This window comes from Fragaria vesca, linkage group LG7, assembly GCF_000184155.1.
Source record: "Fragaria vesca subsp. vesca linkage group LG7, FraVesHawaii_1.0, whole genome shotgun sequence".
Classification (NCBI taxonomy): Eukaryota; Viridiplantae; Streptophyta; class Magnoliopsida; order Rosales; family Rosaceae; genus Fragaria; species Fragaria vesca.
In genome coordinates, this window is record NC_020497.1 from 8,087,552 (window position 1) to 8,111,299 (window position 23,748).

At 37.5% G+C, this 23,748-nt stretch overlaps 3 protein-coding genes across 3 annotated transcripts; 1 reads left to right on the forward strand and 2 right to left on the reverse strand.

Moving 5' to 3' along the window:
- Positions 1–208: 208 nt before the first annotated feature.
- On the reverse strand, positions 209–1,010 carry LOC101292462 (ethylene-responsive transcription factor 2-like). Its single transcript, XM_004308457.1, has one exon. It carries the CDS (start codon positions 923–925, stop codon positions 209–211), a length of 717 nt encoding a protein of 238 aa, XP_004308505.1. The 5' UTR covers positions 926–1,010.
- Positions 1,011–9,705: 8,695 nt separating this feature from the next.
- LOC101292750 (ABC transporter B family member 9-like) lies at positions 9,706–14,743 on the forward strand. The gene is made up of 12 exons (XM_004308458.1): positions 9,706–9,954; positions 10,195–10,249; positions 10,428–10,603; positions 10,712–10,933; positions 11,014–11,252; positions 11,352–11,877; positions 11,977–12,250; positions 12,339–12,999; positions 13,078–13,306; positions 13,387–13,653; positions 13,746–14,009; positions 14,099–14,743. Exons 1-12 carry the CDS (start codon positions 9,706–9,708, stop codon positions 14,741–14,743), a joined length of 3,807 nt encoding a protein of 1,268 aa, XP_004308506.1.
- A 2,701-nt stretch (positions 14,744–17,444) lies between these two features.
- On the reverse strand, positions 17,445–18,086 carry LOC101293051 (ethylene-responsive transcription factor 13-like). Its single transcript, XM_004308459.1, has one exon. It carries the CDS (start codon positions 18,084–18,086, stop codon positions 17,445–17,447), a length of 642 nt encoding a protein of 213 aa, XP_004308507.1.
- Between the last annotated feature and the right edge of the window lie 5,662 nt (positions 18,087–23,748).

Genomic DNA, 23,748 nt, shown 5'->3' on the forward strand with positions numbered 1-23,748 from the left:
ATGGTCTTTCTCGCTCATAGTGTTCGCCGTCAGGGACTAATTCAGAACAATCACTTTCGAAGTGAACTTCATTATACTTAATAAGTAGCTACTTCATAGGGTAAAACAAAATCGAGAGAAATGAACCAAAAATGAATTAAATCTGAAGAAGCTAATACTCATAAATCATAATGCAAAATCTACAATTTTCTTCTGCCGGAAAAAATCGCTATAAAAAAGAAAGAATGTCGGAGCATTCAGACGGCGACAAAAGCACCATATCTTCAACCAATAATTCGTCGCCAAATGTGAATGAGTCCACTTGGAACACATGAACCTCTCCGGCAGCTTCATCCAACTTGGCTTTTGCCGCGGCGGAGTCCCCTCCACTCCTCCTCATCCTCTTAGGCTTCGGCGAGCCATCTTCGGAAGACATGGTGGACGACGGAGATGACGGCTCCGGCGAGGCACGCTTGGGAAGCACACGACCCACCTCCATATCATGCGTGCCAATCAAGTGAGGAAAGTTAAGCTTAGCTTTGGAGCCACGCATTCTGAAAGCTGCTCGATCGTAAGCTAAACCTGCGTCCTCCGCCGTCTCGTAGGTTCCGAGCCACACTCTCGTCCCGTTCTTTTTCGGGTCCCTTATCTCCGCCGCGTACTTTCCCCACGGCCTTCTCCTCACTCCCCTAAAATGGTTCGGTGCCGATGGCGCATGGTCATCACGCGCCGCCACGTCAAGTTCAGTAGTGAATGCATTGTTCTGCTCCACTATGTCTACATTACTGCTCGATATCTCAGTGCAGTTTGAGCTGGAAGTACTCTGAGAAGGAGAGTCTGCAAAAAATGCCGACTGGGTATCGAAATCGTCGTCAAGAAGATGCTGGCGGATCGACTCCAAGAGAGCCCAGTCTGAGTTGGAGAAGCTTTCAGTTTCCATGGACATATATGGTTTTAGAAATCTTTTGGTTGTATAAGACTTTACTCTAGTTTTTGAAGGTGTGAGGTTTGGAGGTCTGAATCGATATTGAAGCTGTGTGTTAATGGGCACTATGAGGCTTGCTATATACATGAAGCTTTGGGAAGCACTGTACTGTTTATTATATTGGTAGGGATGTTGCTAAGAAACACCATTGCCATGCTTTGCGGGTCAGGCTTGTTTTTGTCACATGTTTTATATGCTGCAAATGAATTGTTTTCTCCTTGTTTGTTGTTGTTGTTTGTTTTTTTTTTTTTTTTTTAAATCCTGATGTCCTTTATTATGATCTGGTTCATTTGGTTCCAAACTTCTACACTTCTATGATTGTTAGATTCCCAACCTCGATGAATTATTCATTACTTTCACTAAGATAAACAACACAAAATTATTCATATGATGTTTGCATTATTGCTCCATAATTTTTGCGTATTATATATATCAAATGGAATGGTGTCATTCAGAAAAATTTAATATTGAAAATAATGTGATAACTCATATATTAGATACAAGAAAAATAAAAAGTATTGACAAAAGAAAACAAGAGATGTGAAAGGCAACATCTAATAAGCACATTGACGAAAAAACACCCACAATACCCAATTATCGCATTAAGGAGGACAACTTGGGCAGAGCCATCGATCACTTTCTCTGGCTAGAGTTTACGGACTAAAGTTGACGCCCAACAAGTGGGTTTAGAAATATAATGTATTTTTCTGTTTTGGTCTTTATATTACGGAAACATACGCCATTCTATATACGTACAATTTTCTTCGTACAAACAAGAATGCTATTATGTACGCTACATCTTATAGAAAATGCCACATTAAGAAGCTTATCTTGATGACGTTCATGAACAGCACAACAAGTGTCATTTTATTTACAAAATGGATGTGAGCAATGTACGTACTCCATAATTATCGTCGAAGGAGATTTGCTCTAATCATCAATTGCATCACGGGGAAGGTCGAATGCCCATGGAAGCTCCTTCAAGTTGCCAAGGACATTCAGTGCACGTTTGGTATCCAGTACTGGGTTAGACCTCCTTAATTCTTAAGACTGTCTTGGACTAGTGTGGACTGTCTTAAATTGTACTAATACTGGGTCACGTTTGGTGTTGCATGGGATTAGGAAAAAAAGTTATAAATTAGAGATGTCTCATGTTTGGTGATGCATTGGACGGGACTACTCTAACATAACAATCTAACATCTAACAATCTTGGTCATTGAAATTTTGACATGAAATCCAAAAAAAAAAAAAAGTAGTGATCAAGCATACATCTTTATCAAATGAGTAATATTAAGCAAAGGAAACATAGAAACAAGTATGAGAGCATGGCATATGACCTCATCCCCTTTTCCGTTTGAAGACTGCAAAAGCTCTCGACAGTATGAAAGGCACTCGGCATGGTACATAACAGCTAACTCTTTGATCAAGGACTTTCTTCTAATAATGCCAATCACTTCAAAGAAAAAAAAGACAAAGGTTAGAGTCATGAAAATGTTCATTACATGTCGCACAAAATCTTCTCTGAAGTAGTTACTGGGAAATATCATTAATTGGGTTTGAAGACTAAAGTTTCGAGTCAGTTTGCATACCATGTGTTCCATCCTTTATATCAAACCCCATTATATATGAGAGTCAAATTACAGTGATATAGGTGTAGCCATAAAATTTAAAATCAGTTAATGTAAACAAAAAGATGTCCATCTTCTGCTTCCTATCTCACATAGACATTAACTTTAGCCACAATGCTATTTAGATTATGATGAATGCAATCTAGAGCTTAAGACAAAATTCAAAAGGAGATGATACAATGATTCACCTATCCCAAGTCTCATTTATCTTTTTAACCATTAGATTTTCACAATGTGATAAATCTCCTATAGAAAGTCAAGTCCTTGATACACCCACAAGACATCAGACCCCAAATCCTATCTCAATTGTGAAAAATTTCACATCTTTCAACAAACCCAGAAACGAAAACACAGTCAAAGCAGTAAATATGAGAGAGAGAGAGAGAGAGAGAGAGAGTTACTTCTGCTGGGATCGAATGGAGGATCAGGAACGGGAGGATCATCGGTTTGAGTGGAGGGTGGTGGCGGTGGCTCATCAGAAGGAAGAGCTTCTTCTTCTTGGTCTGTGTCTGCTTCTGCTTCTAGTTCAGATTCTCCTTCTTCTTCTTCTTGTTCCTCTTGCTGGGATGATTCTTCTTCTTGTTGGTGTTGAGCCAAGTTTTGTTGTGGTTGGTCCATTTGGGCAAACAAGAGTGTTGCAGAGAGGAGGTGAAGAATGGAAGAGAGATCTGTGCTTCGGGGTGTAATAGAGAGGAGGTGAAGAAGAAGAGAGAAGAGTTGTGGAGGAGGCGATGTGAACTGAGAGAGGTTAGTGAGGTCTTACCTAAGGGCCTCTCATCGGAGTACCCACGCTAACACCGGCTAAGGAGGCGAAATCAGAAAACAGGTCCAAGTTAAGCCCATTAATATTAGTACCGATAGAGACCAAACATGGGATTAATCTTGTTTCACTCTTTATTTAGCACTGGCTTAGGTAATACCGGGTACCAAACGTACCCTCAAGCTCTTGCTGCTTCCTTAATTTTTGAATTTTCCTTCAGCCATGGATGTACCGTAAGGTGAATTTCATTGCGAATGCTTTCGCTTTGTTAGGTCAGAATTTAGATACCCCCGCTTGAGATTCAAGTTTTCTTAAGCCTGTTAGGAATGCTATCAACTTTGACCTCTTTACGGTGGGCTGCCTTATAGGTACTCTCTATAGTCAGGTCATTTAGTATCAAAAAAATATGTACACCATAATTAAATTATAATTGGATGAACAAGCATGTGATTATTATCGGACCAAATTAAACAAATAGTAATCATGTGATTAAAATGAAACGATTCTGTTGATCAAATTGATGGAAGATGAGCATCCTTTGGTGAGCCCATCTACGTACCATGGTAAATTATTACTCTCAAAACAAGTAATAAATTATTAAAAAAAATCTTTTTATAATGAGGATGTTCATCCTTCAATATTCTAATCTTAAAATTAACTTGTTTAACTAATTGATCAAACTCGAAGCAATCAAGTTTGAGAAAATCTAAGGTTTGGTAGAGGCCGGGATCGATCATGTACGTATATATGAAAATTTTGAAAAAGTATTAGGGTTATGATTTAGTTCAACGTTGGACTGAATTCTAAAGCTTAGGGTTCTGTTGACAATTTGACATTAGTCCTCCATGCGTGGCTGGGGATATGTTCCCATTACACATACCTTTAAAGTACTCTTCAAGGCGGCAAAGCATGCGACATGGTTTGTCTTTGCACCATGTCGATGCGTTGGACCGTGACACCAAGACGTAGTAATTTAGCTACATATACTTTTTCTCTATATATGTGTTTCGAAATTTCAGATTTTGTTTTTCCCTCTACTACGGAACAGAATAATTAATGTTTCTGACACGACCCACCCCAAATTTCACCCTGAAACCCGGAGTAAGTCGTGCGGGGACCACCTCCAAGGAAAATTTTACTGAAAAGATTAAGCAAATCTCCCTTGCAGATGGACAACCCTAACTCGAAAATTTCATCTTACACTCTTAATTCAACACTTCCGAACATCACATAATCATCCTTCAGAAATTCTACACATAATATACAATAATCCCACAGTATTCAGAGCTACTAAACACAAGCGGAAGCAAGAAAACACGAGTAGGTTGAACATGTAACCTACTGATGAAAACTGGCAGAAAAGCGGGTGACTATGCCTCGTCTCCTACTAGATCCAACCCGAACTCTGCAGACTGGGCAATTTAAAACGAAGGGCCCAGGGGAAAACATTTAATAACGTTAGAGTGAGTGGACAAAAATAAAATAATAAATAAAATATTTATGTTTCCCCAAATTAATTTCTAAGGAAAAATCGAATGCATGCCGCAAGCGATAAAAACTTTTATCCCAAAAATATCGAGCCTCTCAGACTCTATGATATATGTATGTATTTACACTCGTCCATACTCCCTATATAAATTCATGGGTCTATATAGGGCTACTACGCTCGCGTCCAACGCTCACGTCACGCCTTAATGCGGTGCTACACTACGCCATCAAGGTGGACAGACAGGTGTATAAATATGTGTCCATACCCCCTATATGAATTAAACACTCAAATAGGGCTACTACGCTTACCGTCCAACGCTCACGTTACACCATAATGCGGCTATATGCTACGCCATTAAGGTGGACAGACACATATGACTAGCTAGCATTTTCTGCACATACTCTCTCATATATACATATTTATATTCACCGAAAATCCTATTTTCGGTAACTCTCTCAGAGAAATAAAAGCGTCAAAATTAATTGACGTCAAAACTCCAACAAAAGGAAATGTTCAATCATGAACCATAGCATGCATATTATTTCAAATAAAAGTCCACTCACAAATTAGGCCTAAGCCTGATGTCGATCTGGGGCCTCGTCTGCTCGAGCCTCCTCACGTCCTGTTCCAAATATAATATTAATTTCCCAACCAATAATCCAATATTTAATCAAAATAGGCAAAAATACCCGAGAGCCATAAATACGCTCATCATTGCCTAACTTCGATATTCTTAAATCGGAACGATCCAAACTTAAATATCATACTCAACAGTCGTAAATACAACCTCTCCAAAATACGACTTAAATCCTACGGCCGGATTCTACATTAATTAACCGCCAAAAATACCACACTTCGAAAATTCACAAACCTATCCAAATCTCATCCAAAAATTCCAAAATTCACTTCAATAATATCCCCTTAATATTCTACATCAAAAACCACAAAATTTCCCAAAACAGCGGTGGCGGCCGGCGACCAACTCCGGCAACCTACAAATGCTACCAAATTTTAACAGAATCTTCCTCTCAAACTCCTCTACAACTTTCCTAACTAGCTCAAACACCAATTCCAAGCCTAACTAGGGCAATCGACTAAAAACATCCATAAATCTCTAAAACTTTCAATTATACAAACCACCCTAACGAGATCGAATTTAGCCGAAACCTTTTGAGGGATTACTCACCTAGATGAGGGCTACAAGTTGAGCCAAAAATTACGACCTATGGTGGCCGGAAGACGGAGCTCCGGCGAAAAACCCTTTCCGGCAGTCGAACCTTTCGGGGTTGACCGCTCCTTCACGGCGGCGTTCCGCGTGCGTGCACCGGTTCAGGATGAGAGAGGAAGAGGCAAGGGTCCGAACGGAACCAGTCTGGCGGTCGGTGGTGGCCGGACGGCGGCGGACGGCGGTGGTGAAGTTTCCGGGCGGAGAGAGAAGAAAATCGGGTGGGAGGAGAGAGAATCGGGAGGAAAAAAAAATGGGTTGGGCCTCACACCCCAAACCGGTCCATCATATAACAACCCACTCCAAAATAAAACACCCCGAAAAATAATACCCGAATAAAAAATTACCTTTTACTAGCTAAAATTTACTATTTTTACCGTCGTCATATTTTCCTCATACGAATAATCCTCCGCACATAATCGTCCCCGAAACCCCTCTAGGGACCAATTAAACTATTTACTCAATGATCGAGACGGTAAAATTCTTATTATAATCAGGCTAGTAAATAAGGTAAAAAATATAAAATTCGGGATGTGACAGTTTCAATTTTGTTCAAAATTGAGCAGCGTTCATTAACAAATGAAGCACTTAGCCTTGTGTTATGGGCAATTTCAATTCGTGAAGAGTATGGGCAGGCTTACAGTGGTCAGGAGCATCTTTCTGTGTATGCAAAACTGCAGATACGACTCGGTGTATATGCATGCAAGTTGACACGAATCACCACCATCAGACAATGTGTTTTGTTTTGTTTCATAACTCGATCGAATACAATTTATTTCTATATTCTTCAAATCATGCACGAAGACATATCCATTTCATCAACATGTTAAGTCACACATGCATGTTCTTATCATTTGTTTATACTATACAGAATAGAATTAATTTGTTTTGAATGATAAGGAATGAATAATTCAATTTTTGGCTATCGTTCTTGTGGTATTCGTGCTGCTTTTGATTTAATTTTAATCTTGCATCTGATTTTCTTCGCCTTTAAGGCCACCTTTTCTTCACCTTGACTTTCATATATTATTGCTTCCTTTGACCTAAAAATATAAGGAACTGAAATTTGCACTCCCCGTTTTATAATTTACACTCTTTCTTTCTTCTTATAGCAACTTAATTCTTGTCTTTAATAACATATATTTTATCTTTTTATGAAAATTTTAAGTAAAAAAAAAAAGGAATGTGGATTGTAAAATAGAGGGTGCAAATTTCACTCTCCAAAATATACCACTCCACATCCAAAATCTTATAATTTTTCAGTGGTTTATGTATTAAAAAAATATAAAACTGTATATATTGAAAAATGGTGTAGTTGTTGATTGGGTAAGTTTGTTAAACAGATCAGTAGTAGTGTAACTCTTGGTTCATCGATCTATGCATCAAGTTCAAGTGTTAAACATTGCATTTTCTTAGGACTTCCAGTTCTTTTTGCATGTTTTCCCAAATATATCCCAGAACGTGATGGTGATGGTCGACCTTCTATTTTATCCATCTCCATGAACTATTACGTTCAACCCCGTTATGAAGAAACTAGTTCACAGCGCTGAATCAAAATTAAACAACAAATGTTGAAATCTTGGTCCACGTACTCTTTGGTTCTTCATGTGCAGGCAATCGCAAGTTTGCAACTAGTGATGACCCGGCCGGCAGTGTGAACTCTGTTACGTCCACCGCGTCGTAAGTATTCTAATCACTACCGGCCTGCTCCTTGTTGGTTTTCACCACGCATACATGGTCAAAACTTATAAGTGAATTCAAGCACGTACAACCCAAGGGTACGTACGTTGGTTTTGACCTTTGACTTCTGAATACTTCTCATCTCAGCTAACTGCACTGCAGGTCAAACTTGGTTGTCAAGAAAGACTGAAAGCCCTAGCTTTCACAGTTTCACGTACTTATAACATCATGATAATTTTTTTTTTGTTCAGATATAAATCATATGATATGATAAATACATTCTTTTAAGTGAAGTATAGTGAAAAGTTGAGCCACCCACGAAGTGCATTACCGAGCAAATCAATTCCGGTGGATTCAGATCCTATGTTGGGAAAAACAAACTTATTACAACTAAAAGTTGATGCATATAGTATCGGGGCGTAACGTAATGATCTCGATTAAAACCAGAAAGAACATACGTACACTGTTGGAAAAGTTTTGGTCCTCAATGAAGCTTACGATCGAGATTTTCTGTATATGAATGAAATATCTTTCTCAGCTAACAATTGACGCATGATGTATTCACAAGAACTCATTGTATGCATGCGCAGCCAACGCCCTAAGACATCAAGAAAATTTAGAAGTTCAGACCTTATTGACTACGCCCGGCCCTTTGCTTCTGGACATCTAAAAAAACTGTTCTTGGAAGCCGAGCGAGGGAATCTATCTAGTACCAACGACAAAAGCATTACGAAGCAACCACAAAAGAAAGAAAAACATGCTTAGTTTCTCCAGAAAACGAAAAAGAATTCAAAAACTAGTTTTGATTCTTGTGGCAACACTGATGAGTTGAATAATTGAATTATCATTTAAGAGCTTCCTATTTTCGTTAAATACATACAGTATTCACAAATACAGTAATGAAATCCAAACATCAAATGTCTATATGTCGTCCCAACCTATATATCATATCACTTCACCCATTTGAACCTCTTAATTATTGGTGACAAACTGTTGTGATTTCGTTACGACGATACATGATGAGTGTAATTACTTGATACAGTAGGTTTTCATTACATTGAGTCAATGAAGGAACTGTGAATTAACGTACTAAAGCTTTATTAATATTAGTGCATGCATGCATGCCCAAGTTAGATTAGTCAATAGCTAGCTAATCAATTAAGTGATTTTATGGAGTTTGGGGTTAACGATCATCATATATGTTAGCGCTGTATGATCGAGAATCTACCAAAATCTCACAAGAATATTGTTGTCAGTTATACATCCTTGTGGTTCTAGTGAACTAATATTATGGTCGATCAGATGTACAGCATAATAGTGTTGCATACACTCACAATCCTATTAGAAATTACTTCAGTTATTCTTTACATGCATATAGAAAACAAGAATTTACACAGCTAGGGGAAAAAAAATCCAAAGATTTGTTGAAACTGAAAATTACTTAAGTACTCGTTCTCAAAGAAAATACTTGAGTAATGTAACAAAATAAATAAGAAATTGCTTAAGTACTTTATGATAAGTTTTTTTTCTTTCTTTTTTTGACAATTAAGTACTTATGATTAGTTGATATCCTTCCTTATTCTTCCGGACTCCCACTCAGTCTTCCCATTGAAGTCGTTAATTTGTTGTCTGTTATGAGAGTAATTGACGCACACAAGGGGAAAAAATGTAGAGAAATCGCTTGGTTTTGTTAAAACAGCTGATTATTTATTTAAAAATCCCAAAAGAAAATGTTAAGAAGTTAGTAATACAAGTGGAAGAGAATAAACGTAGCAGCTTAACTCAAGGACGACTCTGATTGAAACCTCATTAACACCAAGAAATTACTCCTTAGCTTCCGTAATTACTCAGCAAGACCATTTTTACAAATTAGCTCCTCGTTCACCTCTTCACCATAGATGATCATCTGTATCTTCACAACCTGAACAATCCGATAGATCGAATCAGACAGGCACGACATGAAAGGAGGAAAAGGAAAAGAAAAAGGAAAAGGAAAAGATGAAGATGGAGATGTAGAGAAGCAGAAGGTCCCATTGTACAAGCTGTTTCAGTTTGCAGACCAATATGACGTCGCGTTGATGGTCGTCGGGAGTGTCTCTGCCATCGGAAACGGGTTGTCGCAGCCGTTCATGACGCTAATCTTCGGCAATCTTATCAATACTTTCGGAGCTACCGACCGAGAACATATCGTCCCCACGATTTCTAAGGTATATATGTATATGCATGCATGCAATACATCACTTTTATTGGTATTTGCTAGGTTCTATATATGGAAGAACAGAAATTGATCAAATTGTTTTTCAAATGAAACCCAGTTACATACTTATCTAGGATCTTTGCTCCTTGCATAGCAGAAGAAACTGGGGCAAACCCTTCAAATAACTATGTATATGAATGATATTGCATTGTCTTTTATAATCAACTAACTTCTCCGTTCTTTGTTTTAGGTGGCCTTAAAGTTCGTATACTTGGGCATTGGCACTGGAATTGCTGCATTTTTACGTAAGTGTTTACTTCAGTCAGCTAACCGTAATGTTGATTTTGATCCCAATATAATTGAATTAAGTCTGAAACAAGTCTATATCAGTTGATTTCTTAATCTAATTGAATCAAGTCTGAAACAAGTCATATATCAGTTGATTTCTTAATGAAACAATATATGGTTGCTCTGAATACGCAGAGGTCTCATGTTGGATGGTAACTGGCGAAAGACAAGCCACTCGAATTCGGAGCATGTACTTGAAAGCAATTTTAAGACAGGACATTGGATATTTTGACACCGAAACCAACACCGGAGAGATCATTGGCAGAATGTCAGGGGACACAATACTCATTCAAGATGCAATGGGAGAAAAGGTATTTGCTTAAGCTAGTTCACAAGTTAGACCAATGTCTTTAATACCAAACTACACCATTAGTGGATGCGGTTCTTGTTCTTCATATTTTGTGGGATTTGTGATACAGGTGGGGAAGTTCATTCAACTCCTTTCAACTTTTGTTGGTGGTTTTATAATTGCTTTCGTCAAGGGATGGCGTCTCACCCTGGTATTATTGGCATGTATTCCTGCTATTGTCTTTGCTGGTGGAATCATGGCCATAATTGTTTCTAAAATGTCAACTCGTGGCCAACAAGCTTATGCAGAAGCTGGCACTATAGTAGAACAGACAGTTGGAGCCATTCGAACGGTAAGCTAGCCAGGTCTTGAAATAAAGTATCTTTATCTTGAATATCGAGGACCATAACTAACTTCATTGATATTTTTTAGGTTGCATCGTTTACCGGAGAGAAGCAAGCGATAGAGAGATATAACAAGAAGCTAAAGATCGCCTACAATAGTACAGTTCAACAAGGACTAGCCACAGGAATTGGACTTGGTACATTCTTGCTTATTGTCTTTGGCACTTACGGACTTGCCATATGGTACGGGTCCAAAATGATCATCGAAAAAGGATACAACGGAGGCCAAGTTATCAACGTTATATTTGCAATCATGACTGGTGGAATGTAAGTTTACCAGTGACGTTATATTTTACATCTGGGGGTTAACTTTTTGTGGTTCTTATAGAATAATGTTTTTGGGGTTAACTTCTTATGTTGTTCTAGGTGTCTGGGGCAGACATCACCATCTTTGAATGCATTTGCAGCAGGAACAGCTGCTGCATACAAAATGTTCGAGACCATCAACCGAACCCCGAAGATTGATCCTTATGATAATTCTGGAGTTGTATTGGATGATATTAAAGGAGAGGTGGAACTTAAAGATGTGTATTTTAGGTATCCTGCTAGGCCAGATGTGCAGATTTTTTCTGGATTTTCTTTGCATGTTCCGAGTGGCACAACGACTGCTTTGGTTGGGCAAAGTGGAAGTGGGAAATCTACAGTGATAGGCTTGGTAGAGAGGTTTTATGATCCAGAAGCTGGTGAAGTGCTTATAGATGGTGTCAACTTGAAGAAGTTGCATCTGAGATCGATAAGGGAGAAGATTGGACTTGTAAGTCAAGAGCCAAATCTTTTTACTACAACATTAAGGGAGAACATAGCATATGGTAAGGAAAATGCAACTGAAGAAGAGATTAGAAGAGCAACTGAACTCGCAAATGCAGCAAAGTTTATTGACAAGTTGCCTCAGGTAAGCCTAATTGTTTGTAAAATGACTAAAATCTACCTTTTCTAATATTTTGTTTAGGTGAGGATTTGTCATTCAAAAAACTGTTTTGTTTTTCGTCAGGGGATCGACACAATGGTGGGTGAGCATGGAACATCATTATCGGGTGGACAAAAGCAAAGAATTGCGATTGCAAGAGCAATTTTGAAGAACCCTAGAATTCTACTTCTGGATGAAGCAACAAGCGCCTTGGATGCTGAGTCAGAGCGAATTGTTCAAGATGCACTGGTGAGATTGATGTCAAATAGGACGACTATAGTTGTTGCACATCGCTTAACAACGATTAGGAATGCTGATGCAATAGCTGTGGTGCATACAGGAAAAATTGTTGAAATAGGTAAGAGCATTTTTACCAGTGCATCCTCATTCTCATTTCTACAATTAACATGTTCCTTAAGTTACATCATCTGCATTTTGATTTGTAGGAACTCATGATGAATTAACCAGAAACCCAGAAGGAGCTTATAGCCAATTGATTCGCCTACAAGAAGGAGTTAAAGAAAAAGATGCACAGCCCTCTGATCCGGATAATGTTTTGGATATGGATAAGCCAATGAGTAGGTCTGAAAGCCTGAGACTTTCAACAACGAGATCTTTAAGTAAGGGTTCATCTGGTAGTCGGCGCTCATTCACTATTACTAGCTTTGGTGTTCCTGCTCCAATTAATTGTGAAGTGCAAGTAGAAGAAGAAGATGAGGAGAACCTTGCAAAAACTAAGGTTGATCCGGAGCAGCGCAAAAAAGTTTCCATCAAAAGGTTGGCCTACTTGAATAAACCAGAGCTTCCAGTTTTGCTGCTTGGATCTATTGCTGCAGCAGGTCATGGAGTGATTTTTCCTGTCTTCGGCTTACTACTCTCCAAAGCCATAAAGATGTTTTATGAACCGCATAATAAGCTACAAAAAGACTCTATTGTTTGGGCTGGAGTGTATGTTGGTATAGGTTTGTTCGGGTTTGCTATAATCCCAGGACAAAATTTCTTCTTTGGAATCGCAGGTGGAAAATTAATAGAGCGAATTCGTGCCTTGACATTCCAGAAGGTTGTGCACCAACAAATTAGCTGGTTTGATGATCCTGCAAATTCAAGGTGTGATCAAGAAAGACAATAATTTCTAAAAGCTTCAAATTCTTAAGATATTTTAATTTAAATCTTTTGTACTTGTAGTGGTGCTATTGGTGCAAGGTTGTCTTCTGATGCTTCAACCGTGAAGGCCCTTGTTGGTGATGCATTAGCCTTGATTGTCCAGAACATAGCAACAATCATAGCAGGGTTAACTATAGGTTTCACAGCTAACTGGAGACTAGCGCTTATAATTATAGCTGTGTCGCCGTTGTTGATCGGGCAAGGAATACTTCAAACAAAATTTCTTAAAGGGTTTAGTGCTGATGCCAAGGTCAGTGTAAATGTATAATCTTTCACAATGAGTATTTTATGAACTAAACATACAGCTAATGATTTGAATGTTACATGCAGCTTATGTATGAAGAAGCAAGTCAAGTGGCAAATGACGCAATTGGTAGTATCCGAACTGTTGCATCATTTGGTTCTGAAAAGAAGGTAATGGATGCATATGAGAAGAAGTGTGAAGGTCCAATGAAACAAGGAGTAAGATTGGGAGTTGTTAGTGGTACAGGCTTTGGCGCTTCATTTGTAGTAATGTTCTTCACAAACGCATTAATTTTCTATGTTGGAGCTCATTTAGTGAAAAGTGGGCAAGCCACATTTGAACAAGTATTCAAGGTAATTAAGCTTTCAGCTGCTACCTCACTTCTTTATCTTATTTCCATCCATGAATATATTTTGTTCTAACTTTAGCAAATTCTTATTTGTAGGTTTTCTTTGCTTTAACAATTTCAGCGGTTGGGGTTTCACAATCTACTGGCATGGCCCCTGACTCCAACAAAGCCAAGGACTCAGCAGCTTCAATATTTCAAATTCTTGATAGCAAGCCTAAGATCGATTCAAGCAGCGATGCAGGCATAACACTACCGAGTATTACTGGAGAAATTGATGTTGAACATATTAGTTTCAGATACCCCACTAGGCCAGATGTGCAGATATTTAGGGACATTTGTTTGAAATTCCCTCCTGGAAAGGTAAGTACGAACCACCACAACTTAATTTATGTCTAAATATTAAGTTTTTCAAATCTCAATCTGATATACTTTCTATACATTCTACACAGACTGTTGCTTTGGCTGGAGAGAGTGGCAGTGGTAAATCAACAATCATAGGCCTTATAGAGCGATTCTATGATCCTGATACAGGTCGCATACTATTAGATGGAGTTGAAATCCACAAGTTCAAGATAAACTGGTTAAGGCAACAAATTGGTTTGGTTGGTCAAGAACCTATTCTCTTTAATGAATCAATACGTACCAACATTGCCTACGGCAAGCAAGGAGATGCAACCGAAGAAGAGATCATAGCTGCAACAAAAGCATCAAATGCGCACAATTTCATATCTTCATTACCTCAAGGATATGACACGTCGGTAGGGGAACGAGGTGTTCAATTGTCAGGTGGACAAAAACAAAGAATAGCTATTGCAAGGGCTATACTAAAGGACCCCAAAATCCTTTTACTTGATGAAGCTACTAGTGCGCTAGACGCAGAGTCAGAACGCATTGTGCAAGATGCTTTAGACACAGTTATGGTGAATAGAACAACTATTGTTGTGGCTCACCGCCTGACCACGATCAAAGGGGCAGATGTAATCGCTGTGGTGAAGAATGGTGTGATTGCTGAGAAGGGAAGCCATGATATTCTAATGAAGATTACTGATGGGGCTTATGCATCTTTGGTGGCACTTCACGCTAGCGCATCATGATGAGAGATAATAAGAAGATCAATTCATAACTAGATTGTCGCAGAATAATGGCACGTAGGTAGTATTTTATGATTCGAGGCTGATTACAGGTGAGGCTGATAAAAGAAAACTTGGGTTTGTGGTCCGGGGCCGTGAAGGTGAGTTTATTTATGTCTTTGCCTCGGGTTTGTGTTAATCCTCTTGCCTCTCCACATCTTTTAGCTTTGTGTGCCTTAGATCTAAGTAGCTCAATTAAGACCATCTCTTACCATAGGCTAAATTTTTAGCCTATAGTTATTCTCACCATAAGTCAAATTATAATTCTCAAGACAAAAAATTTAGCTTGAGCTATTTTAAAAGCTGAATTTGGCTTATGGGTTTGGTAGGCTAAAACTAAATATTATTTTATTTAACTTTAAATATTGTTCTTCTAATTTACACTAGCATCTAAATTAAAAACTTGTTACTAACAAAATTTTATATCATCACGATGATCTCGACGAGGTCTTTCATATAAGCCCCATATTGAATATATTTATATAAAATCTTTTTCATGGCTAGCTAATTATTGAATTAAACAAATATATAACAAAAGAAAAAATGGCTTTACCTTAGGATTTGGCTCATGGTGGAAGTGCTTCATAAGCTAAATACTCTTAATTTGGCCAAAGATTTAGCTTATGGTAGGAGAATTTGGTAAGCTAAAATTTTTTTAAGGGGTTGGGTTTATTTGTGGATAGAAACAGATTCCGTGATAATAATTAAATTACATCCCTAAAATCAACATGATAACAAATTCCATGATAATGAAATTTATATCCCTAAAATCAATATGATAACTAATTAACCAAGTCATTTAGGAACTTCTCAATGTTGTCGACCTAAATTACAACCTATTCTGGTTCGGATAAATCCTTTTCCGATTTGTGCTTGCTTTACTTGAAGTCTGAATTTTGATTTTGATTTTATGTCTGTCTATTGTATGGGTTTCATTTATGAAATGTAATGAACTGAGCTTTCTGATATCCTAGCATCCGGAATTCCAAAACTCACGTTCGCACTACGCACTGTTCGTTTCTTAATGAAGTCACTTTGAAGTTTGAACAAGAAAAAAGTCCGTCATAAAAAATTAAAAAATAAAAAATCAATCCCATAAGCTAATATATTGTTGACTTAAATAAGACTCGTCCATATTGGATAATAACATCAATGTTGTACATATACATTTCAGCACGTACTTAGAGATCTAAACCACATTCTTCAGTCTATTCATGTAATCGCACAAGAATACATGCTACGAGACGCAATGGATATATGATTTACTTTTTCGGATAATCGTTCAGGATACGTTAGGGTCTTGATCTTCATCTTGTCCTTCAATCATTTTATTCTTTACTTCAAATATTCACATTGTGCTACCTTAGGCCTAAAACTTATAGTTCTGTACAGGAAAATAATGTCAACACACAATTCTTACAAACAGTTTTGGTTCAATTATAGAAATACTGATTTGTTCAAAATTAGAGTAATGCCATTTGCAGTAATCTTTGTACAAGTCATATCTATTCGTATGATACGTAATCGACTATCGACTTTTTATTTCTTTCTACATCTCTTTGCTCTTTCTAATTAGAACGGGTTGATGCCTAGCTGAAGATTAGTTCAATCACCAAAATTATAGAAGTTTTGTTTCTGAAATCAAATGAAAGATCGAAAACCTGAGTGAAACAACATTCAAGTCCAAATCTATTAATAATTGTCGATATCGATCTACATCACTTTGTTCTTTCTTCCGAGTATTAATTGTTCCTTTTCTTCTCACGTTCGATCATCTGGTTTCATTAATTTTCACATGCACTCCAACCTCTGTCTACCGTTAGATTCTTTCAATATGTTAATATCTTGTTATAGAACTATTTCTGAATATGGTAAAAGATTTTAGATTGATGTCAGTTCAGGCTCCCCACCGAAATATGAAATCAATTGCTTTCTGTTTTTGGTTTGGTTATTTTCTCTGCTGCAAGGATCTCCGAACACTTCTGCTTAGGGCAAGCCGGAAGACTAATCTCCATTTATCGAACCTGCTGGGGCGGTGCCGGAGTTTTGAACTGCCGCAGGATTTTACAGCAGTGCTTGTAGTAGTGCATTAAGAACTCTATTGGGGGCTAATTAGTTAGTTAAATTTCTTCATAAAACCGCACTTAAGCTGCTCAAATGATCCATCAGATGTTCAAAACTATTAACTCAGTGGGTGCTGCATGTGTGTCCGCCAGTGGTGGCCAGGGGAGTAGCTACCGTGCATTTGTCCCAAGGCTAATTGGAATTAGCTAGTTTGCCGACTCAAACAGGGGAAGTAGCTCCAGTTATAACATAAAAAGGGGAAATGGCTGAGAAAGGGAATTATGAGTGCCAAACACAACAGAATAAGTACTCCAATTTTCGCTTATTACATTATGAACAAGAGTTACAAGGGTGCCTGAACAAGTTTCTTAACACCATCACTAGACTATTACTCCTTGCTCAAGGGAAGATTTGAGGCCTTATTTTTCCTCCAAATAAAAGCCAACTAACAGAAAGAAAATGCTGATCGTAAATAGCAATTACAAGAACCGAGAAAAAATGCAGGGATTGACCTCTAGAACTCGATCATCGTCTAATAGTAAAAACCATTTTCACATTTACTTGTACTATATGGTGTTGATAATATTAACCCCATAATGATCTATCTAATCTTTGACTTGGGAGACTCGCTGTCCTCCGATGCCGACGAGGGCGACGTAGAGGACTGCTCCGGCGAGCGCCGCCGCTTCGGGGTAACCCTAACCGGCTCAACGTTGTTCGAGCCAATCAAGTGAGGAAAGTTGAGCTTAGCTTTACGGCCTCGCAGCTTGAAAGCAGCTCGGTCATAAGCCAGCCCGGCGTCTTCAGGAGTCTCGTAAGTCCCAAGCCACACTCGCGCGCCGTTCTTCGCCGGATCTCTTATCTCCGCCGCGTACTTCCCCCATGGCCTCCTCCTCACTCCCCTGAAATGCCTCGCCGCCCTTGGCGCGTGCACCTCATGCGCAACACGAGCTTGCTCCCTCAGTTTAATCTCGACGTCATCCACTGGGGTACTTACAGCTTCGGTTTCAGAGTCCTCGGGTTTTAGCGCCGATTCCCACCAGTTCTCTGTGGTAAAAAACCCACTCATGCAGGTTGAAGCAGTAGCGGAGCTGGGGAAAAACAAGGGGATGATGTCGTCGACGTCGCCGCCGCCGAAGAGGGCGGCCTGAGGCGCCATATGATCGCCTAGAAGGTGTTGACGAATGGATTCAAGAAGAGCCAAGTCGGAATCTACCGACTCTAGGGTTGTCTGTCCGTACATGTTGATTTCTACCTTGACACAAGAAACACCTTGTAGAGTTTTTTTTTGTGTGTTTTGGTCGAGGTGTTCTTGAAGAGTTTGATGATGGGGGGTTTGTATTGGTTTGCAGGAAATGATTTTCTGGAGCTGGATGGTGTGTAATGTGATGAACGATTTATATAGAGGTTTGTTTTTTGTTTTTTTTTATAGAGGTTTGGTTGTTTTCGTACGTGGTTGCAGTGAACCTAGCTTCATGGGCACATTTGCTCTATACTTCTACCCACGTGTTGTAAAACTTAATTATTTTCCTCACGAAAATGGTCACACATGCGTGTCTACACACACATATATAAAATGTCTAATTTGTAACCAAAAAAATTATAATGTGATAAATGTCCATATATGTTGATAAATATTCTTACGAAGACATAGTTAGCAATCCTGGCCGGCGAATATTTGAGACTCGTTTCAAACAGTAGTTTTTCAAGCATTCAAGTATAAATGTATTTTTTTTCAGAAGAAAAACTAAGAGAAGTAAAAACTCTTAATTTTACAAAATGAATATAGGGTCGATGGTCATCACTAATGTCTGAGTAACCAACGCAATGGCGGACCTATAATATGGAAAAGATGGGGTCTATACCTCTGCCAATTTAATCACGTATAAATTTTGGTATAATAGTTATTAATGGGTTTGTTTACTATACCTTAAGGTATGACATACATGACATTGACATTAACATGTAGTTGTAGGTGCTTACAAAGGAGTGGTGGGGCTGGGATTTAAAGAAACTTTGCCTAAGAATTCATTAGGTATAACATACCTTAAGGTATAGTAGAATTTTCTATAGTTAATAATATGTAAGTTATATTTCTTTTATACTTTCTAACGTATGTAGGCTCTCCATCCTTTTTTTGAAAAATAGAAGTTTTATTAATGAGTACGATTGTACAATATGGCATCCTGAATAAGCTCAGGAGCATGAACAAACCAATCTGGACGGACACTCAGACAACATTCTCATACTAAAACTGCTAATCTATGTTCGACCATATTGGCCTGTCTAGGATCTCCATCCTTTAAAACAAGCTAGTATGTATAATTCTAATTGTCGCACGTACCAACTCCATATAAGTTGGAGGCTCCAACGCCTTCACCGACTTTGGAGACCTAGTTTGCTGAAGCTGGTAAAATTGATAAAAAAAACTAAATTCGTTTTCTAAAATGGCTAAGAAGATACAAAGAATTTGTTAAAGATGCTCTAACTCTTCTTGTAGCACACTAATTGCCAATGAGAATCCGCAAATACATCACCCCTTATAATAACACTAAACGATCAAGGGCAATGACGATGATTATGCCATTAATTAATTGACCCATAGCAACGCTCGCATCATCAAAGAATATCAATCCAACAACCCAACAATTCAACAACCCTAGCCTATTGAAGGAAAAATTATATATATATATATATATATATATATTACATGGAAACATGGAATATCCACAAGAAATTGAGCGATCGATCTATCACATAGAAAAGAAGAAAAACAAAAGACAAAATATAAGCTAATTGATCATAAACTCAGTTCCTTACAAGCATCTCCAATAGCTCTCTCGTAGATAGAGATTGTGCTGATTATAACGAATTTGTTTAATTTCTATTATATGAAAGCTGTTTGATTTGCTCCATATCGATCACTAACCCGATGGACTCGATCAACACCCTGATTGCAATGAGCTAGCAGTAAGTAGTATGCTAATGATGCGACTAATTAAATCTGATTAATTCAGTGTTTATTAGTTGTTAATTGTCGAATTAAATCTGATTTAGATTTGGAGAGCGCGTGGTATGTTGGATTCCATTTGCTCCAATGTGACGTTTTAAGCCTAATAAGACCAAAAGTTCCACATCAGTCGCAGGGTCCCTCATTTGTCTTAATGTGAGAGTTGTTAAGCACATGGAGATTATTAATTAATATATCATGTAATTAGTTTATAGCTTGGATTCAGATTAGGTTAACCATTTTCCTTATTTTAACCTTCGATTCTTTTTGACATGGCATAACTTACTAGAATAAGTGAGGAGATATGAAAGCGACATCTAAGCGTTTGCATTGTTAAGACCTATAAAAGGATGTCGTCTTCTTCATGTTAGAAATGCTTTGTTATTTGACTGTTTAGAGTCAGGGTTTATTAGAGGTTATAGTTTGTAATTTACTTTTCGTATCAGAAAGAAAGTTGAAACATTGGAGATCAAGAATATGATGAAAATAAATGAGGAACTTGGCCAGGGTAAAGTCATAAGAGAAATGGTTAATCGTTTTTTCTCTATAAACTTTAACCTTATATTCAGAGAAGTAAAACATCAGAAAGATTGATCAGTACGTTCATTCTCTAATTGTAGAGGTCTCTTCCGCTTATTGTTTTCAATCTAGCTAGCTCAGTCTGTTAACCGCCATTTCATCAACATTTCGTTTTTTGTTTTTGTTTTTTTGTTTTTTTTTCAGGAACTTCGGGTAGTTGCTGGATGAAATGCTTCTTCTGATGAATAATGCATCACACTCCGTGTGCGTAGAGTTGAGCATTTCAACTTCATTCGGTTACAAAGTAGTCAAATATCATTTAAAGGAAACGAGAAGAAGTTAAAACTTATATATTATGAACAAAACTAGGGTCGATCAGATAATTACGATCAGTCAACTTTTATATACTCAGATGTTTTCAAAATCATAATGTTAATAAACATAAAAAATCATAACTTGAAATAGAAATGAGTCAAAATGCAATTTATACACAACGATCGCGAGCGTCGTTTTCAATGAAAACACACGCATATTCCTCCTAATTTTCGTTTCATAAGATAAAAACTAAGAGCACGACAATGATGTCGACATAATGAAAAACATGAAATGGTAAATGTATAGGTAATAGGTTGAAAGTAAGCAAAGAACTAAATGGATTGAAATGTGTGTGTGTGTGTATTCATAGAGCTTGGGGCATTCTGCATAGAGACTCTTTTGGGTCATTTTATGGGACACCATACTCTTTTTTGATCACATATCAACTTAATTGTTATCTTCTTTTCTAATTTATATGAATATATTATCGATCATGCATTGTTTACATGATCATGATTTACCATTTTAAACATAAACGGTTTAAGTTAGACCAATTGAAGTTTGATTTAAACTGTTTGGAAGCTTAATAATATCAACTTGGCAAAAAATTTGCATGAGTTATATATTAACTTATAGACACCTAATTAACTAGAGTCAAGATGACGATACGTGATCAGAAAATAGAGTCCACAATCAATTCACTAAAATGACGGAGATCGATTTTCGTTGTTGAGACTCCACGTCTACATGTTTGAAAGTTTAGTTTCAAAGTCGTATTTGGACCCAAATAACCATCTGGTCCTTTATAAAATATGGTAGCTTTACCAACCTCGTTTTTAAACTCCTTCACGTACTACTCAACTCTAGATGGTCACCGAGAGTCCCTTTTGATCGATGAGGATGTACGGCATGTGCAGTGTTTAGGATATTCATGTTAATAAGCTTGTAGCCCCTGTAGCATATGATATTCATGTTACTCGTGTTGATTATCATATACGTACCTAGCTAGCTTTTCCTAATTTACTTCTTTAGTTGGAAATAAATAAAGGAAATATTTTGAGACCTTTCTCGTGTTAATAACAATAATTAACTCGCTGCATGGAATGAATGGTTAGCTATTTTTTAACAGTATTGATTAATCTAATCAGTATAGAGCGACTTGTTGAAGTTGTTTAACTAAGAGGCATGAGCTAGTTTCTAAATGAGAAATGTTAGAATCTATGGTCGGTGCGTACGAGATATATAGCTACAGCTACCAAGAATCTATTGAAACGAATCTGTTTGTTCACCAATTAGAGCTGATTCAAATTAAGTTGTCCATGTAAAGATTCCTGAATTGATGTCCTAAAAAATTTCATGTAGGAGATAGCTAGGGCTAGATTTGGAGGTAGCTAGCAATCTTGTTCTAAATAAAATTCAGATTGATAGTGTCACAGAAACAATTGTAATTAACAAGTTTATCAAATTGATGTATATAATTGCTTGTAAACATCAGATCTAGCTAGATGATCGAGGGCACATGATTGAAAATCTTGGGCGGATATGCACGTACAGTAAACAAATGTTAAAATTGTAGAGGAGATCTTGATATAGGTAACTGTTATATATTGCTTCGGAAAGAAATATAGTTAATCTTCAGGTGTTGATTAAGTTAATCATCATGTACAGCTAGCTTATTTTTGGTAATTTATATCCTTTTAAAAACTGGCCCTAGATTCTTGATACTGAAGGCACAAAGATTTTAATTTACTAATTAATTCAAGAACAACATCCATGTTGAAAGAATTGCCCAGATATTACGCAGATTCTCAGCACAAGTTGACTAATTAATCTCTCTGATACTAGCTGATTAAATAAGAGCGCGTATTTGCGTTTGTTTAGATTTGTCTCTAGTTAGCTTAGCATCAAAACAAAGCCAATATATTGCTGCAGATACTCCTCAACTAATTTGCTTTGATCTCCTGAGGTCTGTTTTCCAGTATAGGTTTCGGAAAAAAAAAAATTGTCCACCCTTCTCGTCGAGCTGCCTCGAATATATGAATACCTCAGGTCTAGAATTCAAGTCTAAACTCTAAACTCTCACAAGTTTGTGGCTTATTGGGATACTCTCGAGAACCTCAATTAGAGTGTTGAGTGGGTGGCATGGGTGTGTCATTAACTTCCTAACCTAACCGGATCAAGTTTAGGGTTGGCAACTGGTCCAGAATTCTAAGCTTGGGCCTGGTGCTATTTTGGAGTCCTTTTAATTTTAATTTGAAATCCAGTTTATTTACGTTATTGCTTTCTAGATTTTAGAAAATTTCTTAAGTAGGGTGTCATTCCACACAATGTAGTATGCATGATGACATTACATGTGATCTTGTACGGATTATTTGTTCTTATTCTGCCCTAGTTTTTCATCAAGCCAACTCGGTGGCTCTTCATCTAGTACCTTCTATTTCTCTTGACACTGTAACGGTTTTTATTCTATTTATGATGTAATTGTTAAGGAGTTTATTTTTATTTAATAAAGGTTGTTGGCTACATTTAAAAAAGAAAAAGATCGATTGCTACCAGACTAGCTCCCAATAAATAAAAACGATGATGATATCAACGAATAGATTGAGAGGTGGGAACTTTTAACTATTAACAACTCTTTACGGTTCTAATCATTTATTCTAATTCAGTGCCGGAGCTACTTATAGGCCAAAGAGGTCCATGGCAGCCCCAAGTTTTGGCTTGTACGTATTTCATCTTTGAAAGTTGGTTTAATGTATAACATATAGTGATATCTACCGTTTATAATCTTTGGCTTTGTCATCAGTAGGGCTAATAACATTGTAACTTGGTTTCAAATTGTATATTGTTAAGGAGTGCCTTTTGTTTTGCCAGTAGAAAAGCCAGTATTAATTATTGATTGAAGAGGAATCGCGAATCATCAACCAGCAAGAGGCATGACTAAAAAAATCACAAATTAAAACAATTCACTTTAACTCAACACTGCTGATGCATTATTGATGATTTTTAATTAGCTAATAATGATGAAAACATGAGTGGAAAGTGGAAAGGGAAGTGCCAAAAC

Bases quoted from the DNA above. Each gene is read 5' to 3' on its own strand.
- LOC101292462 (XM_004308457.1), bottom strand. From the start codon at position 925: ATGTCCATGGAAACTGAAAGCTTCTCCAACTCAGACTGGGCTCTCTTG.
- LOC101292750 (XM_004308458.1), top strand. From the start codon at position 9,706: ATGAAAGGAGGAAAAGGAAAAGAAAAAGGAAAAGGAAAAGATGAAGAT. The intron at 10,250-10,427 runs GTAAGTGTTTAC...CTGAATACGCAG, and splicing joins TGGAATTGCTGCATTTTTAC to AGGTCTCATGTTGGATGGTA. The intron at 13,654-13,745 runs GTAATTAAGCTT...TCTTATTTGTAG, and splicing joins CATTTGAACAAGTATTCAAG to GTTTTCTTTGCTTTAACAAT.
- LOC101293051 (XM_004308459.1), bottom strand. From the start codon at position 18,086: ATGTACGGACAGACAACCCTAGAGTCGGTAGATTCCGACTTGGCTCTT.